The sequence below is a fragment of the Arachis hypogaea genome, chromosome 11 (genome assembly GCF_003086295.3).
Source record: "Arachis hypogaea cultivar Tifrunner chromosome 11, arahy.Tifrunner.gnm2.J5K5, whole genome shotgun sequence".
Taxonomy (NCBI): domain Eukaryota; kingdom Viridiplantae; phylum Streptophyta; class Magnoliopsida; order Fabales; family Fabaceae; genus Arachis; species Arachis hypogaea.
Window position 1 is genome coordinate 135,239,599 of NC_092046.1, and position 17,248 is coordinate 135,256,846.

General features: G+C 35.4%; 2 protein-coding genes across 37 annotated transcripts; one reads left to right on the top strand and one right to left on the bottom strand.

Moving 5' to 3' along the window:
* The first annotated feature begins 589 nt into the window (after nucleotides 1-589).
* LOC112722773 (sodium/hydrogen exchanger 6-like) lies at nucleotides 590-4,992 on the top strand. Its single transcript, XM_072207420.1, has 19 exons — nucleotides 590-1,061; nucleotides 1,182-1,267; nucleotides 1,376-1,487; nucleotides 1,597-1,659; nucleotides 1,810-1,829; nucleotides 1,932-2,026; nucleotides 2,236-2,264; nucleotides 2,367-2,398; nucleotides 2,499-2,546; nucleotides 2,632-2,692; nucleotides 2,771-2,868; nucleotides 2,955-3,030; nucleotides 3,153-3,172; nucleotides 3,430-3,527; nucleotides 3,642-3,751; nucleotides 3,870-3,977; nucleotides 4,209-4,300; nucleotides 4,412-4,491; nucleotides 4,616-4,992. The coding sequence occupies exons 3-19, from the start codon at nucleotides 1,431-1,433 to the stop codon at nucleotides 4,684-4,686; spliced, it is 1,158 nt and encodes a 385-aa protein (XP_072063521.1). The 5' UTR covers nucleotides 590-1,061; nucleotides 1,182-1,267; nucleotides 1,376-1,430; the 3' UTR covers nucleotides 4,687-4,992.
* Nucleotides 4,993-8,984: 3,992 nt separating this feature from the next.
* Nucleotides 8,985-13,362, bottom strand: LOC112722776 (uncharacterized). Of its 36 annotated transcripts, none has more exons than XR_011867824.1 (14): nucleotides 13,074-13,335; nucleotides 12,931-12,964; nucleotides 12,794-12,856; nucleotides 12,485-12,598; nucleotides 12,320-12,375; nucleotides 12,137-12,212; nucleotides 11,397-11,486; nucleotides 11,137-11,202; nucleotides 10,510-10,578; nucleotides 10,330-10,432; nucleotides 10,092-10,208; nucleotides 9,867-9,925; nucleotides 9,763-9,799; nucleotides 8,985-9,579 (listed from the first exon to the last, which is right to left on the bottom strand). XR_011867824.1 is itself a non-coding variant. In XM_072207423.1 (13 exons), the coding sequence occupies exons 1-5, from the start codon at nucleotides 13,335-13,337 to the stop codon at nucleotides 12,137-12,139; spliced, it is 573 nt and encodes a 190-aa protein (XP_072063524.1). In that variant the 5' UTR covers nucleotides 13,338-13,362; the 3' UTR covers nucleotides 8,985-9,579; nucleotides 9,763-9,799; nucleotides 9,867-9,925; nucleotides 10,092-10,208; nucleotides 10,330-10,432; nucleotides 10,510-10,578; nucleotides 11,137-11,202; nucleotides 11,397-11,486. The 36 variants fall into 36 exon arrangements, 34 of the variants coding, with proteins under 34 accessions (XP_072063524.1, XP_072063529.1, XP_072063542.1 ...); XR_011867823.1 differs by having other exon boundaries at nucleotides 12,137-12,219; nucleotides 13,074-13,314; XM_072207423.1 differs by lacking the exon at nucleotides 12,931-12,964 and having other exon boundaries at nucleotides 13,074-13,362.
* Nucleotides 13,363-17,248: the final 3,886 nt, after the last annotated feature.

Consider the following 17,248-nt stretch of genomic DNA (forward strand, 5'->3'; position numbering starts at 1 on the left):
TAAAAATCATTAAAAAATATTTGGTCTAGTTTAACTATGTTTTTCAATTTTGGTATTAGACTTCAAATGTGTTTTTAAACCATGTGAAAATTTGATGTGTTTTTTCTTTAAAGAAAATAAATATTTGAGAGTTAGATTTAAATTTAAATATATAAATTAGATCTTAGATTCTGTATCTCAAACAAATATAAATTTTTGATTTGTTTGTTACGCCACAAATTGAATCCTAGATTTTTTATAAATAATACGCTATAATGTCATAACTGTGCATAATACATGCTAGGTCTCAATTACTGCATAAATTAGCCTATTAACTACAAGACACTATTTTTATTAAATTTTTTATAAAGATGAAAAAATAGATAAAGTCAAGAGTGCACTTTTGTGACAATAAGGTAGCTAGGTAGCTAGAGCTAGGCAGCTTTATGATGATTGAGAAAGTGGATGAAACTGAAAAAGAGAAAACTAAGAGGACAGAATGGTGCTGCTTCAAGTGCCACGTCAGTAACCGAAACACAAATGGGCCCCACTGCCCAACCATATTCCTGGCTTCCTGAACAAATAATGACCGTATTCTGATTCTCACTCTAACTGAAGGTATAGAATAGCGAGCGTGAGCGGATATGCGAATGGTGATTGAGGATGTCGATATATCACCGGCAAGAGCGGCGGATGTGGTCACGGAGACGGTTGCGAGCAAAGCGGAGCAGGCGGCAGGGCTGGGAATTCTGCTGCAGATCATGATGCTGGTGCTGGCCTTCGTGCTTGGCCATGTCCTCCGCCGCAAGAAGATTTACGTGGTTCCGGAGGCCAGCGCCTCCCTCCTCATCGGCCTGCTTGTCGGCGTCCTCGCCAACATCTCCCACACTCAGACCAGCATCAGAGCCTGGTTCAATTTCCACGAGGAGTTCTTCTTCCTCTTCTTGCTCCCTCCCATAATATTATATCCTTTTTTTTATTTTCTTTTTTATTTATCTTAATTTCATTCATTCTCTCAATTTTTTTGTGTGGTTTCCTTCACCCTCCTTCAATTTACTCAGTCTGGTTTCAGCCTCGCACCGGTAAGCTCCTCCTTTCTTACACCTTCTGTTCTTTTTTATGTTATTCTATTTCTCTCTCTTCTTCTTTTTTTTTTTGTTAACCTATTAATTCCGAGCATTGTATTGTAATGGACTCCACAGCAACCTTTCTTCTCTAATTTTGGAGCCATTATCACCTTTGCTATATTCGGTACCTTTCTAGCTTCTGTTGTAACTGGTGTCCTTGTGTAAGTTTTTCTTTCTTTGACACGGTACATTATTACGAGTTATGATGATCAATATTCAATACTTCAATAATGCTTTAATTTTCTGATCATAATATGCAATGCATGCAGTTTCCTTGGTGGATTTATACACCTCGTGTACGGACTACCTTTCGTTGAGTGCCTAATGTTTGGTGCTCTTATCTCTGCAACTGATCCAGTTACCGTTCTCTCCATATTTCAGGTTATTCTCCACTCTTCCACATCAGTGACTCAACATTATTATTGTATTTATCCACACTAAATATGTAGCATCCATTTCAGTTTGCTTTTTCATGCTGCCTTGTTTGTAGGAGCTTGGCACTGATGTCAATTTGTATGCCCTGGTTTTTGGAGAGTCTGTTCTGAATGATGCTGTATGATCCTTTCATAAACTTTTCTTATTATTATCATAATTTTTATTTTAAGAAAGTAATTGATTATCTGGGATTTAAGTTTGGGTCTTGCTACTTACTAACTGATCTTTTTCTTCTTTTCTTTCGTCATCTCCTTTCGGCAATTGGCAGATGGCTATTTCATTGTACAGGTATGTATCTAAGTATCTTGACCTCTAAGGTATATTATGCTCTTTTCAAAGTAAACCCAAGTATCATTAGACTTCCCTCCAACTAGAACACTTACTTTTCAGAACAATGTCACTGGTTAAAACTCATCCATCTGGACAGAACTTATTCATGGTGGTTGTTAGATTCTTGGAGACTTTTGTTGGGTCGATGTCTGCTGGTAAGTTTTACAAATTTCACCTAACGTAGCCTTCATGCAATAGTTAAGGTTGTTCTATTACCTTGTATTATGGTTTGGTGTTGTTTCATATCACTTTTATTGTATGCCAAATTTTCTTGAAAGATGATGATTGAGAAAGAGGGTGAACTTATTGTTAGCTGATATCTAATATCTTTTCACCTTTCCTAAGTTGTTTGTTCGCTTTGCAGGTGGTGTAGTTGGATTCATATCTGCTTTAATATCCTTTTAAATAAATTCTATACTTGTCCAATATATGTGCAGCATGATTCTTTAGATACTTAGAAGTCAAAATAGATTGAGGAACCTTAACTCTCAGAACCTATTTAAGTATGCAGGATTGAGTATTGACAGGTAAGTATTTTATGAACTCATTTTTCTTCGGCTCAAGATTGGATAGTTCGCATCATATCTATGGAAAATACTGATTAGGGAAGTTTTCGGTTTTATCTAGCCTTCAGAACTTGGAGAGCTGTCTTTTTGTACTTTTCCCATATTTCTCGTAAGTAATCTCCCGGGCTTATTTCTTTATTAAATTGTCATAGAAGCCTAGAAAAAGTTCTTTTACAAGCTATTTCATTTCTTAGGTACATGCTTGCAGAAGGTCTTGGCTTGTCTGGTATTGTATCAATATTGTTCACGGGAATGGTAAGTGCTTATTATGCTTTGATTGAAGTTTATATCTGTGTTTTATTGCATTTCTGTCAATGTCTCTGCTTTTTTTAGGTCATGAAGCACTACACGTATTCAAACTTGTCTAGAAGTTCTCAGAGATTTGTCTCTTCTTTCTTCGAGTTAATATCATCATTAGCAGAGACATTTGTGTAAGTAGGATTTGTTAGTAGAATTATACTTCTTGGAGTTTGATATTTCCTCCAACTGATAAACCATTTTTTCATATGATCTACAGATTTATATACATGGGGATTGATATTGCCATGGAGAAACATAGCTGGTCACATGTTGGATTTATTTGCTTCTCAGTTGTATCCTTTTACTTGATCCTTGGATGTTATCTTTTAATTTGAATTGCCATTGATTTCTATTAGCCTATTTATTTTAAGTTCCTTTCGGTCTTCTTCCTTAACTTTCTTGTTGGGTATTTCAGATATCCATTGGAATTGCAAGGTATTTGAGCTCCAGTTGCTATCATCATAAGCTACTAATAACAGAGACATTAGTACATTTCTGCTTTTTGAGCTAGTTTGGTTACAACACAATGATTTGCATGAATTCATAAAATAACAGAGACATTTGTACATTTCTGCTTTTTTAGTTTGGTTACAACACAATGAATTGCATGAATTCAGACACTTTGATGCTTTGGTTTCACATTTCTCCCTAAAACTGTTTACTATTCTTTTTTTTTTTTTGGCTTTATACAGGGCGGCCAATGTCTTTTGTTGCGCATATCTGATCAACTTAGTCAGACCTCAACAGCAAAAGATACCACCAAAGCACCAGAAAGCACTATGGTATAGTGGTAAGAGTGTAAACCATTGACTATATTGGGGAAGTTTGGTTGGCCGCTGCTTTTGGTGTGATCTTTAATTCTTTGCCAGATCACTTAGGTTTTTCACTTCATGAAAACAAACAGGACTTCGAGGAGCAATGGCCTTTGCCCTTGCTCTACAATCAGTTCATGATCTTCCTGAAGGACATGGGCAGACCATATTCACTGCAACTACAGCAATTGTCATGTTGACGGTATGCATATTTATGGTTGTCATCCAATAAGCTAAACATTGCACAAAAATAATAAATAAACTAAAAAAGAGGTTGAGTAAGATGCTTGCTTGACATAAACTTGTTTACTTTCTTTTAGGTATTGCTGATTGGTGGTTCAACAGGTACCATGCTGGAAGCTTTAGAAGTTGTAGGTGGTGAAATTAATAGCAAGGAGAGCCCTTTGCCTTCAGGTGAGATCACAAAGGTAAGTTTTTCAAGATGAGGCTCTTTTGCTGTCTTTAATCATCAGTGTTGTTCCTTGCGTAATATAGCCCAAGTGTTTGATATGCATGTGGAAAGGAAGCTTTTAATGTGGTGTTGAATCCTTACAAATTGTATGTGTTCGTTTATACATGGTTGTTTTGGATTTAATTTGTTTTCCTAGTAAAGGACAATAGCGATTATCTTAACTAATATTTTCCGTTTCTTCCACAAGTTTGAGGAAAGCAATGGCAGCTATGTTTCTCCTCAGAAGGAAGAATTATCACCAGGGAGCAAAATCAAGTTGAAGCTTCGAGAATTAAACAGGTATTATATGAGTTCTGAATCTTAATGACAAAAAATGCGTTCAAGTAACTGCTCTTTTTCATGACTTTTCTACTTCTGACTACTGCTCTCTGCTTTTCTTATCTGTTGTAGTGCTGCATCTTTTAAAGCATTAGATAAGAACTACCTCACCCCATTCTTTACAAGTCAAAACGAAGATGATGAAGAAGAAGGTAGGTTTGACCTGCCATTAATGTGATTGACCATGATTTATTTGGTTATTATCTTACAACTTCTCGAATGAATTAAATATATGATATGATGCATTGCATGTTAACTTTTGTTCGTGGTCAATAGAAGTGGTTGAGCTTCTGGCTTCTAGAAGTGCGGGATTCCATGATCCCCAGCAAGAACATTATTCTCCGTGAAACTTAAGGGAACTACACGGACATGGTCAATGCTATTTGATGTTGAATCATGCAATCTGTAGAGAGCTTGATCGATGGGATTTGATTGTCACAGCTCAGTGAAGGATCATAGGAAGTTGTAGGGTTTGTCCCGTTAGGTTGGAAGCTAATGATCGTATGTCTCTGATCTGATCTGTCGTGAAGCTTGGATTTCATAAACACAATCTAACCACACACGCATGCTTAACTCATCATGACTTCAATGCAGCAAGTTAGTGGAACATTAGTATCTGATCTTTATATATTGAATATTACATCTTTTTTTTACGTTATTATTTTGCAGTTTAGGATAAAAATGTTATATACAACGAACATGCATGCATGCACAGACGTTCCTTCCTTCCGATTTCCAAAATAAGGAGGAAACTAGTTAAATAAGGGAAAGTCATAAATTTGAGGAATAAATTGAAATAAATAAGATGATTGCGAATATGAAGAAATTGTCATCAATAAAAGAAAAAGGTGTTTGCTACGGTACAATGATAAATTCATACGTACCGATACGTTAAAAATATGAACAAGTAGTAATAAGCCATGTGGAATTTTCCACGTCAGCATTTAATTTTTTCTTTTTTAAATATATATTATATCACCACTTTTACTAATACACCCTTTTTAATTAAATAAAAATAAAAAATATTTTTTATTTAATTTTATAAAAAGTCTTAAACATCCTTACTTTATTTGATTAGACAAAAATATCCTTTTAAATTAATCAAATTTTAGAATTCAATTAATCATAATTTTATAATTTCAAATAATTTAAACAACAAAACAAAAACATATAAAAAAAAACCAAAAATCAATCGTTCTTCATCTTCTCCAATTTCCCTAATCATTCATGTCTCCCTCTAAAGCAAAGCAAAACATATCAATAAAACTATAAAACTAAAAATCAATCGTTCTTCATCTTCTCCAATTTCCTTAATATCATTCGTCCCCCTCCCTCCATTCTGAAACAAAACAGTGAAAGTCCCAAACCAAAACAACAAAACCCTAGCCCTAGGTTCTTTGCCGCCGCCGTCCCCTGTCTCAGAGCGCTTCCGCTTCTTCCTCTTCCCTCTGTCCGGAACCCAGGTAGCTCGGCACGTAGTCCCCATCTTCACTGGCTTCTCTGTCCGTGGCTTGGAGCAGCTTGCCATCGAGTCACTGCATGCCGTCGTATCTGCTCTCGCCGTCGTGTCGCCGATCGCTGCCAGAACTGGGTCGCCGGTCGCTGCCGTTTTGGGTGCAGCAAAAGCTCTTGGTCAAATCAAACCTCTTGGAGTTGAGGTCAGTAATTTATGTCATTGTTCATGAATTTTTCCCCTTTGTAAAAAATAAAATTCAATTGATTGATTTGAACATAGTTTCATTTGTACAAAACTAAAGGAAATTTTTTTATCTCATTTCTTTTCTTATTTAACACTATCGAGTTTTCTATTGCATTCCATATTGCATATGAAATTTCGTTCTAGTTTCTTTTGGAATGTTTAGTTTGGAGTTGCTGGTGAATATTGTGAGTTACTGCATTTTGTGGTACAATTGCTAATTATAATTAATAATTCATGCTATGCCCAAGTTTAAAGTCCTGCATATGCAGGTTCATTTTGTAGTTGCAGCTTGTAAGAATATGATTAGTGGAAAAGGTATGAGGCCTGGAGACATTGTCACAACTTCAAATAGAAAGACTATAGAGGTGAGAGTTTATTTGGTTATAATCACAACTTACTGTACACGTTATTGGAACATAGCATTTGTTACATTTTGATCCTGTTTCAATCATTACATTGCAGTCTTCTCATCTTTTCCCTCAGGAAATCATATATTTCTTATATTGAGAACAATTTTTGTGCTTCTTGGATGTTTAATTTTAATATTTGGATGCAATGTATTGATCACTTGAATTATCGTAGGACAAATCTATTGTAGAAATATCTGGTACAAATAAATATTTGTGTAAAATTGGAAATCAATGATTAGAGATTTTGTCCTCTAGGATCAATATAATTAAACATGTGTAGTAATTTTTATTATTTGTTTATTATAATATTACCATTTGAGATCAATTACTAAGAATTTGATGTTGGGTTTCTTTTGTAGGTTAACAACACTAATGCGGAGGGTAGGCTTACCTTGTTATGTAATAGAAACTCTGTTTTGTGTTGTAAATGGTTTGGTCTAATTTGACCAAGGTCAATTTACATGTATGAGATATAAGCTTTGCACTATTATCATGAGTGCGAATAGATACCAGAAAAAAAAAAATTAAAGCAAAGAAGCTTTTGCAAAAGGGGTTTCAACATGTTTTACTTGATACATGTGTCAATGAATCATTCAAATTTTCAAAACTTAATCCTTGACCAAAATTACAAAAAAATGCCACTCGTCACAACAATCACTACAATATGAGTGAATAAACATACTCTTGATTAAGTTAATTGCTTATTGCAATTTATGTTATTTGATACTAATTTTCAGATTATTTAGTAGAAACAGAAGAAATAGAATATGAGCATCATTAATATGCAGAAAATAATTTCAGTTACATTTCTGTTTTATGATGGTTGTGAAGAAAATTGTTCCTTGAGTGATCTCAAGACTCAAGACTCATTCTATATAAATTCTAAACTGCATAGCCATAAGGATTATTACAATATTTTATTTGAAAACAATTGAACACATGCAGATTCTACCAGTAATATCTCCAAGTAATGAAAGTTAACAACTATTGGTTCTCCCTGCTATTACTTTTAAAAATTTAAGCAAGTAAACATCCTTGATATTATTTAGTAGATACACACAACCCAGAACCTCTCAGAAAATGTTGTAAGAGTTGTAAATAATATTAACTGCAAAAATTTTACAACTATTCAATAGTTCTACACTTCAGGAATAGTTGGTAAAGATGGCAGCCATTTTCTGCAGCCTCAATATACAGGACGTTCCCATAGTGCTTTCTGCATGATTAAATGAACAAAAGCTATCTTCCTTATATAAAGAGCTTTAGGTCAATTTTTTGGTTGAAGGTCTTCTTAATGTGCATGCCATCACACAAAAAACATGTGGTCTAGGATTGATGCATGGAGAGAAACCCACTGAACTAGTGAACCAGCAATCAAAAGCAATTTTCCTAAAGAATGAACAACAAATAAAACAATGAACACTGAACCCAGCAATAAAACAACCAGCAACAATGAAATCAATGAATCAATAACGTGGTACTGAAAAATGTGTAATAACATGTTTGGTTTCATGTTTTAAAGTCTTAAAATCAATAGAGAAAAAGGGTCACTAGCTCATAGAGTTCTAAAGCATGCAAACAAAACAAAACACCTAGTATACTCTAAAATAGACTAGAAGGAAGGATGAAAAAGACCATTGAAAATAATTGATTTTCATACTGTGGCCTATGATTCATCCATGGAGAGTTCTAAATATATGGTCTTCAAACCAAAAACAGCTTTCCAGATATCATGATCAGTAAATACAACTTTGCTTGCTAACATCCATTCCATACAATGGGAACTGAAAAAACAGCTATTCAGGCTATGCCGTAACTAATACATTGAACAATGAACAATGAACAATGAACAATGAACAACAATCAGAAGCAATTTTAGTAAATCAACAACAAATAAAATCAGAACAGAGAATAAAAATCTAACAACCCTCAACCAAAAAATCAGAACCAACAACCCTAAATCTGTGAACCAAAATATACAAATAGAATTGAAAATCATGAATCAGAATTAACCCTAAACCCCTAAATCAAAACAGAACAAAAAGTTTAAAATTAAAAAACAAAATCAGAAGACGATGGAGGCTTAGCCAAGTATTAATTATAAATTAGAATCAATAAGAAGACTAAACCAGAATTTAAAAATAAAAATAGAATCAGAACAGAAAAAACAAACATGAGGCTTAGCCTCCATTACAGAAGACGATGGAGGCTCGGTGGGAACTGGGGTCGGTGGCTTGGCACTGCTGGGAAGAACGTTCCTGGGTCGGTGCTCGCTGGCGACGCTGGGCGCTGCTAGAAGAACGCTGCTGCCTGCTGGGTCGATGCTCGCTGGGAACTGGGAAGAAGGCTTCCGTGCTGGCGGCTGGTGGGATTGCGACTCTGCAAGAGTGAGACTGTGAGCAGCAGAGAGCGACTGCAAGAATGTGCGAGGGCGAGAAATGTAGTGGTCAGTTTTAAACAAAGTGCTATAGAGGGGTTCTATGAGTCTATTCTTTCAAAGATGATCATTGCTACAAAATATAATGATACATACATATGGAGTAAAGAAATTTACAAGTCTCATTCATATATGATAATGTACTACTCTGTACAGAGCCCCAAACTAAAACAAAAGATAGGGAAGCAAAAAGTTAAGAACAATAAGTGGAAACCTAAAATCTGATGGGTGACTTTATCAACATTTTCTTCCAATACATATTTCACATAACCAAACCATTATCTCCAGCACAAGCAACATAGTTTAGTGTAGTCAGTTCTATTCAAAATCTATTATTTGTTGTACAATGGACTTCAGCTTCAAAAGGCATTTGAGTCGTCAAAGGTGAATTCCCCATGTAAGCACATCTGGTTCTGCATGTAGACAAACATTTAAGTTCCGATTCACTTGCCCCTGGCCACGTATCTGCGAAATGGAAATCCATTTTGCATATCTTGCAAGTCATGACTGACAGGGCCGTTTCGGTTCAGGCTGATGTTCCGACTTCTGACCTATCCACGTTATCACATCTTCTGGCAAACTGGTCAAGAGTTCTCTGCCTTCAAGGGCTATGCTCAATAGTAGTATGCTTTGCAGGGCTACTCAATGGCTGATTATTTGGCACAACTAAGGTGTTCTCATGGCCATCCAACATCTGATTTTTCAGTAACTAAAATTCAGAATGGTTTCTCAAAAACATCGAAAAGTAACTCTCGAATACTACTTGAGTATAAATCTTTGACAAAATATGAATATAAACCAGAATGGAAACCTTGAAGCTAAGCATTATGTACATTTTGCATTACATGTGATAGTTCAAGAAGATGTAGAAATGTACCTGCCCCAAATTATCCAGTTTGAATTGCACCACATCCCTATGATGTAAAAATTTATATCATCAATGCATAATAAATGTTAAGTCAATGCTATACCAAAACCTACCATATGATGTCGTGAACCGTATCATTTGCCAACAACTAGTATATATTTACTGATGAGACCTGCAAACAAGAACTAACTAGTAAAAAAACAGAAGAGCACATGTTGTCTTTGCTACTCAAAAATTTAGATGTGAGAGTTCTTTTCATTTGAGATTATCTGTTTTTTTAATGTTGTCATGCAACTAGTAACAACTCTCTCCTTTCTACTTAATGAGTGTGAGAATACCAGGCCAATTCTATGAGCACGATCTTTGACCTGAATCAGGTCACCTGGAGTCCAGGATTGTTCTGCAAAGCTTGCAGCAGTTAAAGTTAATCCAACTCCCCCAGCTTTAATGGATAGCTGCATGATAACGTGTCACATGAAATCATTATCTCAAGCACAAATACTAACCCATACAATAGAAAAGATGCTTATAACGGAAACACATGGAAGAAATGCACAACGAAAAATACCACCATACCACAGCCGCTTTGATATAATCCTTTTCCTAAAAATCTAACCAATTGTTGCCTTCATGCACCGGGTGTACCTCCATCAATCCGGATGCAACCCACTTTTTTCTTCTGGAAAATTACAACAGTTTTTTAAGTGTCTATAATTTCCAATATAAAAAAAATGAGTAAAATTGAAATGGTCTTACAAGAAGGCACTCATGTATCGCATCTATCATTGGCTGATGGTGCGCAAATATAAGAAACTTGCAACCTGTCTGCAGTGATCACAACATATTACACGTGATAACCACCACTAGCCCATATGAAATAGAAAGATGGAAGCAAGAGAAAAAAAAAAAAAAGCAATCAAACTTTCAAATTAAGCATACACAATGATTTGGGGCGACAGGAAGATGGATGAAATATAAGAATTAACATATAGTCTAGTTTACAGTTCGTGTTTGTTTTGGTCACCACTCAGACCAGCCAACATTGACAACAATAATAATTGTGGCATACGTATTAAATGTCATATGCTGACATTTTCACTACACTATTCGGCCAATTTAATTCATTCAACTTATGGCCCTACATTAAGGGGCACCGATTGCAATAAAAGCAATAAGAAAAGACCAATTTAACCAACATTGAACATATTTTAAACTATTGGATGACAGAAAACCATGCATCATGCAAGCACACCAATCAAAGGAGATGGGTGAGAAACTAGAGAAGTTGAGACCCTAACTTGACTTTCTTATAGTACATACAGCTGCAGTCACTAATTCTCTATTGACATTTTATTGCTTTGAAGCAGTGGAGGGGAGCAATACCTCAATGACAGTTCTGAGATATTCAAGAACAGCAGGAATCTTGTCATCTGCGGAATTAGTATATATCTAGAATCGAATATATCATGATTTAGTTTTGATCATATACCAGTCAAAATGATTTAAACTACCCCAATATTGGCCAAGGCCTGAGAAAATGTTGCAGTAAAAACTATAGACCTATCATAGTTCTAGGTAATAAGAAAATCTTCCAAACAAATTGTACAAGTCAAGATTATGTTCAGGGCTTCTTCCATGCAAACCTTGCTAATCAGATTCTTTTGAGTAAATTTAAGAGATTCAGACTCATCTTTTGATTTGGAAGACTTACTTTTGGCTTTTACCACTTCCAACTGCAGTATAAAAAAAAGAAACCAATATTGATTAGATTTTATCACCTCAACGCAACCAAAGATGGAGAGCACATATTACCATTTCCAAGTCAAATAACCTAATTTTAGAAGGAAAACTTACCACAATCTTACCAATAAAAATTGGTGAGCAAATTTTCGAACCATTTTCAAAGTGAAAGTTTTCGTAAAATACTCATAATCTAAACAACAATCACATAGTTCAAATAAATGAAATCCACAATTCACTTTCTTGAATATCAATAGCCGTTAAAATGTAAATAGAAAATAATTTTATACGCCCAAAATAAGCATGTTGTCAAGACATACAAGAATTCTGTTCCATAACTAGCTCAAACATAAATAACCAGAATTGCATGATGCTATACTAGTCTCGAGATATAGATACAAAACAAAAATATGGATGGAATAATGCCAAAGTGACAAAGCACAAGGACCATCAACATGGAAAAATATGTACTGCGAAACAAAAATTTACTTTGCTATAACAGCTACTATATGGATGGAATCCCAAACTCTTGACCAGCTTCCCCCAAAGAAATTATATAAGCCAAGCTCAATTCTCATTAAGATATAAAATAATAACATCAGTTTCCCAATTAAAAAGAAAATGAAAATACAAGAATTATTACCTAAACTTTATAATTAGATATTTTTCCTAGAACCTTCTCTGCTTCTGACAAGGAAGAAAGCAGGAACATCCATAACCTACAGACTCAAAAATTTTCAAATAACTAAGCCCTCAAAACAGCCAATCCAGACAAGCGTGCTAGGATGAACACGCACACTTATTGCTGGAGGAGAGACAGAGATACCTTTCTTTTGCATTCCAAGAAGATCTAGGGATTCTCCGAAAAGCAGAAATTATTACCTGCCATGAAACATAGCCTATAAAGCATGAGTATGCAGGAACTTGTTCAAGTCCAAAGACATAGCCCCTAATTGTGGAAAATTCAAATTTTTCAATAGAAATATAATACTCTTGATGAAGTTAGCATGTGAATCCTGGTCATATTGGAATTTCGCTGCAACATGCCCGCTGGAATGAAGAAAAAGTTTGACAGAAAACTTCGGCAGTTCTTTAGAAGGCTCGTCTGGTTACATATAAAGCCAAAATCAAAGCAAGTGTTAATAGATCAACTAGTGATATTTCAAAAACCAGAAGAAATTACATCTAAGTTTATAACTTTTTTTTTGTGATGGAAGATAAATAGAATTAGAGACAAGTAATACAGCCATAAACAATGACACCGAAACAAATGTTAAGGTTTTGAAGGAAAGAAGCATACCTTTTTTGTCCCTGGTTTCAATGAGGGGGGTAATGCTCTAGCTCCTTGAGGCAAAGCGTCCACCTGGATTGCAATACAAACACACTATGAGCAGTTCTCCTTCCAAAAACTGAACCACGGAGTACAGGGAAGCATACTAAAGACTATGGTAGCAAACATGTTTTGATTCTTCTGCATTGTTGAACAGCACTTTAACAAAATTACCCACACACCAAAAGACAAATTTAACCCAACAAGAAATTGGAAACAACATGAAATGAAGAAAAGATTATAACTTTACCCTTTGAAGACGGAAATCCGAAATGGGGTTTGGTGGGAAGGGTTGAGAATGGTTGGCAGAAGGTGGTTTTGGAAAATGGTGGTGTTGGTGTTGTTGTAGATTGAATTGTTGAGAAGAAGGAGGGGTAGAAGAGTCGCCAAGTTGAGCAATGTTTTGGAAAGCATCGAGTTCAAGAGAATCGAGTTCTTTTGCGGTCAAGTCCCAGTCATCCTCTACCTCCACTATTGCCTCTCTCATACACAGCAAGGGCAATAGCAAAACCATAGTTATAAATAAAATGAATTATTATAATCAATAGTATAAATTGATCTTATTAATTTAATGAGAAGTCAATTATATGAAAAATCAGAAGTTTTTAAAACAGATGAGAATAATGAATTTATGTTAGTTAACAAGTACTTTATCAAGTATTCTTAAAATATTTATTAAGAAGTTAAATATTAAAAAGTTTGTATTAAGAAATATTATTATATTCTTTACTAAATCAATATCAATATCTCATATAATTTTTTTAATAAAATATTGTAAAAAAATTTCAATTGTTAAAACTAAAATTTTAAAAACATTTTATAAAAGCACTTGTATTTAAATAAATTAAAATTTCTATGGTCCACACGTTTTGCGACCATCGAATCCGCTACTCAATTTAAATACCGATTCACTTTCAATAAAAAAAACTTCTGCGCCTTTAATCGTACTTTACCCAAGAGAGTTAAATATCTGTTTCACTTTCAATCGTGCTCTTGCAATGGTTTTTCTTCTTTGCGTCTTGCTACCTTATGTTCTGACAAATATAATTGGAAAATTTAACGAATCAGCAATCACATTATATCAACTAATATAATTCCTATTCCAAATCCATTGCAAGGTACAGGATTAACTACAATTATACAAATGGCCAGAGCTACCATCATCATCGTCATCATTTTATTTCAGGTAACATAAAACTTAACATGTATTATGATAATTTAATTTTTTTGGGCTATAAATTTAATTTTTGCTTAATATTTGGTATTCTACTCTTTGAAAAATCTAGATTGAAAGCGCATGATAATGAAATTAGTTCAAATAACAGACGTCGTAGTAACTAGGGGTGGCAAGCGGGGAAGCCCGCCCCGCCCCGCCCCGCCCCGCCAGAAGCCCGCCCTTTGGCGGGCTGGCTCGCCCCGCCCCGCCTAGTGAGGCGGTCCCAAAATCCCAGCCCGCCCCGCCTAACGGCGGGTTGGCGGGCCGGCGGGCTAAGCCCGCCAAATACCCTTTTTTTTTTAACTATTAAATAATATATATAAAAATATAAAAAATCTCTTCTATTTTTTACTTTTAACTATTATAATTTCTAAAGGCATAAAAAATTATATTTTTTATATTCATAAACAATAAAATCTTTGTAATTATAAATATCTAATAAACATAATTATAAACCAAGTTTTCATCCAAAACATAAGTATAAATATTCTCTCCAAAGCAAAATAAACATAATTTAAAACATAATTATAAATATTGTCTCCAAAGTAACATAAACATAATCCAAACCACTCAATTTTTATCTTCATACTCTTGTAAGTTAGTTTGGGAGAAGTTAGGTTTTGGCCAAAAAATTGTAAAAATACCCCCTCACTAAAAAAACACTAAGCCCGGTGGGGAAGCCCGCCCCGCCCCACCAAAGCCTGCGGTTTAAGCGGTGCGGATTAGGCGGGTTTTTGCTATTTGGCGGTCCCAATTTTCCAGCCCGGCCCGCCTTTTTTGGCGGGTTACGCGGGGCGGCCCGGCGGGTTTAGGCCCGTTTGCCACCCCTAGTAGTAACATAATTGGTTGGTCTTCTGTAACAAAATTAATTAAATTAATATACACCATTTATAAATTTCTGATACTTATTATTTAACTTAAAAAAATTACATATAACAGAGCACTTCTTAATAAAAAAATACAAAAAATTACTAAAATTTGGTGTCCAATTCACTACAAGAAAAACACCCATTCAACCACACTTTTTTTAAGCTACATTTGAAAAGCGTAGCCTATTCTATGAATAGGCTACGCTTTTCTCCGTGTTCCCCTTTTATAAGAGAATAGGAAACACAATTGTAGCATCATTTAAAAAGTGTAGCCTTAGATACAATAAAAATCACTTATAAAGCGTAGCCTTATGTTAATATCTATGGGTACACTTTTCATACCAAAAGAAACGCTTTTAAAGAATAACATATTTATTATATTTTGAGTGCACTTTAAAAGCGTAGCCTAATGTATCTAGGCCAAATGCACCCAAACACTTAGTAATTTTTCTTTTCCTTATCACCAAATCACACTCGCCTTTGAATACCCTCACTTTCGCCATCTGATCAGAAAAAAGTTTCGCCCCTCACCTTCGCAAATCACCTTCGAATTAATTGTTCAAAACCCTAACCCTAACACACCCACACACTCACACTCATTCTCACCATCACTCACCACCCCCACCACGCCCCCTTTCACACACACACACCCAGATCCGAGAGAAAGAGTGAACCAGAGGGAGGAGAGGAGGAGACGGAGATGAGAGAGCGCGATCGAGAGAATAGAGAGTGAGAGGGGGTCACCGCCGCAACGTCGCTGCAGCCGCCGCCATTGCCGTCGCGGAGCAGGGAGCCCGGAGGGGAGAGAGAGACGATTTGCAGACGAGATGGAGAGAGAGGACGAAGATGCGACGCAAGAGAGGAGGCTGTTCCGCCGTGCACTGTCGTCGCTCCTGAGGTCGATTGAAGCCGCCGCCGCAGCTAGGGCTTGCCGTGCTCCTGGGGTCGATCTCTGCGCTTCTCATCGTTATCTCTGTGCTCAGTCGTCGATTAGGTATGTATTAATTTCCATTTGGTTCTGAAATTTGAGGGGTTCCGATTTTTAAAGGGGTTTCCGGTCGGTAATCACAAACACAGCTACTATGCTCTTATTTATTTCTTGTATTTCAATTACAATGTTGAAATTTGAGAGTAAACCAAGTTGATGCATGAGCCAGATACGCCATTGTTGTGGTAATTTCAGCGATAATAGTGTGTTGAGTTCTTTTTCAGAAGGGAGCTCGAAGAGTTAGGTGTGACACTTCCAAAGGATGCATTCGAACTGATTTTTGTTTTCCTCCAAGAGTGGTAAGTGGTGTCTGCTCTCTGCTGCATCACTTTAGTTTTGTCTCCATATTGATTCTGTTTTTATTTTTTTAAGTTGATATATAATTAATTAGTTAATTAGTCCTTTATGGAAGACATGCATAACTTTCACCAAAGCTTCCAGAAATTTGATTCCCTGCCCACTACTACTACCATAGTACTAACTGTCAAGCATTTTTTGTGTTTTTGTTAATTTCTTTTTCTCCAATCCATAAAATTTGATCATTGAATAGTATACTAACTTCTACTGTATTTACGATTCGCTCGAATTATTCAATTGGGTTTCCTTGAATTTTTGGTTTCAATATTCAATAGAAACACCGCACAATTTGTCTATGTGCATAGCTATTATTGTTGAAATAATTTGCATATCCTGAATGTTCAATACATGTTTAATTAATGCTTTTCCTCTACCATGTTTCATATTGTAAGTTGTAATTTCTATCTCATTAGCATGTGAATCAAATTAAAAATTAATTTCATGGAAAAATTGGTTCACATGGCTGCAATTCCTGCATTGATGCAGTTTCAGTGGTTATAGTAGCAACAATGTTTATGTTGCATTCATGACTGTGTCTACAAAATGTTGATTTTGGTACCATGTTACTAGTCGACGGAGTTCGTTAGTTGAGTGAACTTATACAATTGTGTTTATTAATAGGTGAAAGATACAAATTATTGTTGAAGAATTTGGAATTAAGTTCTGCATTTTGTCATTTCTTTTTATGCTTTGGCCTTTCAGGGACAAACTCCACTTTTCCCCAAAATTTCAGCCACGAGGCTGCTAGGCATGTAATTTTGGTATTTCTTTTTCTGTGTGGTTAATTTAGAAGTATGCTGTATTTGCATTTGAATTACATATGATTGAAGAACAGGGATTTTATAAGGATGTTGAAACTTGAAACAAAGAAATGGACCACTGACTCATTAAAATTTTGAAAATGATCAGTCTGGATGCTTGGCTAAACGTATTAGTGGAGACATTCAATGATTGTCACATAGGAATTGAAACTTGATCTCTTATTTTCTGTAATT

Bases quoted from the DNA above. Each gene is read 5' to 3' on its own strand.
- LOC112722776 (XM_072207424.1), bottom strand. From the start codon at position 13,337: ATGGTTTTGCTATTGCCCTTGCTGTGTATGAGAGAGGCAATAGTGGAG. The intron at 12,857-13,073 runs GTAAAGTTATAA...ATTGCAATCCAG, and splicing joins CGGATTTCCGTCTTCAAAGG to GTGGACGCTTTGCCTCAAGG. The intron at 12,213-12,319 runs GTATCTCTGTCT...TTGAGTCTGTAG, and splicing joins TCTTGGAATGCAAAAGAAAG to GTTATGGATGTTCCTGCTTT.
- LOC112722773 (XM_072207420.1), top strand. From the start codon at position 1,431: ATGTTTGGTGCTCTTATCTCTGCAACTGATCCAGTTACCGTTCTCTCC. The intron at 3,528-3,641 runs GTAAGAGTGTAA...GAAAACAAACAG, and splicing joins GAAAGCACTATGGTATAGTG to GACTTCGAGGAGCAATGGCC. The intron at 3,752-3,869 runs GTATGCATATTT...ACTTTCTTTTAG, and splicing joins CAGCAATTGTCATGTTGACG to GTATTGCTGATTGGTGGTTC.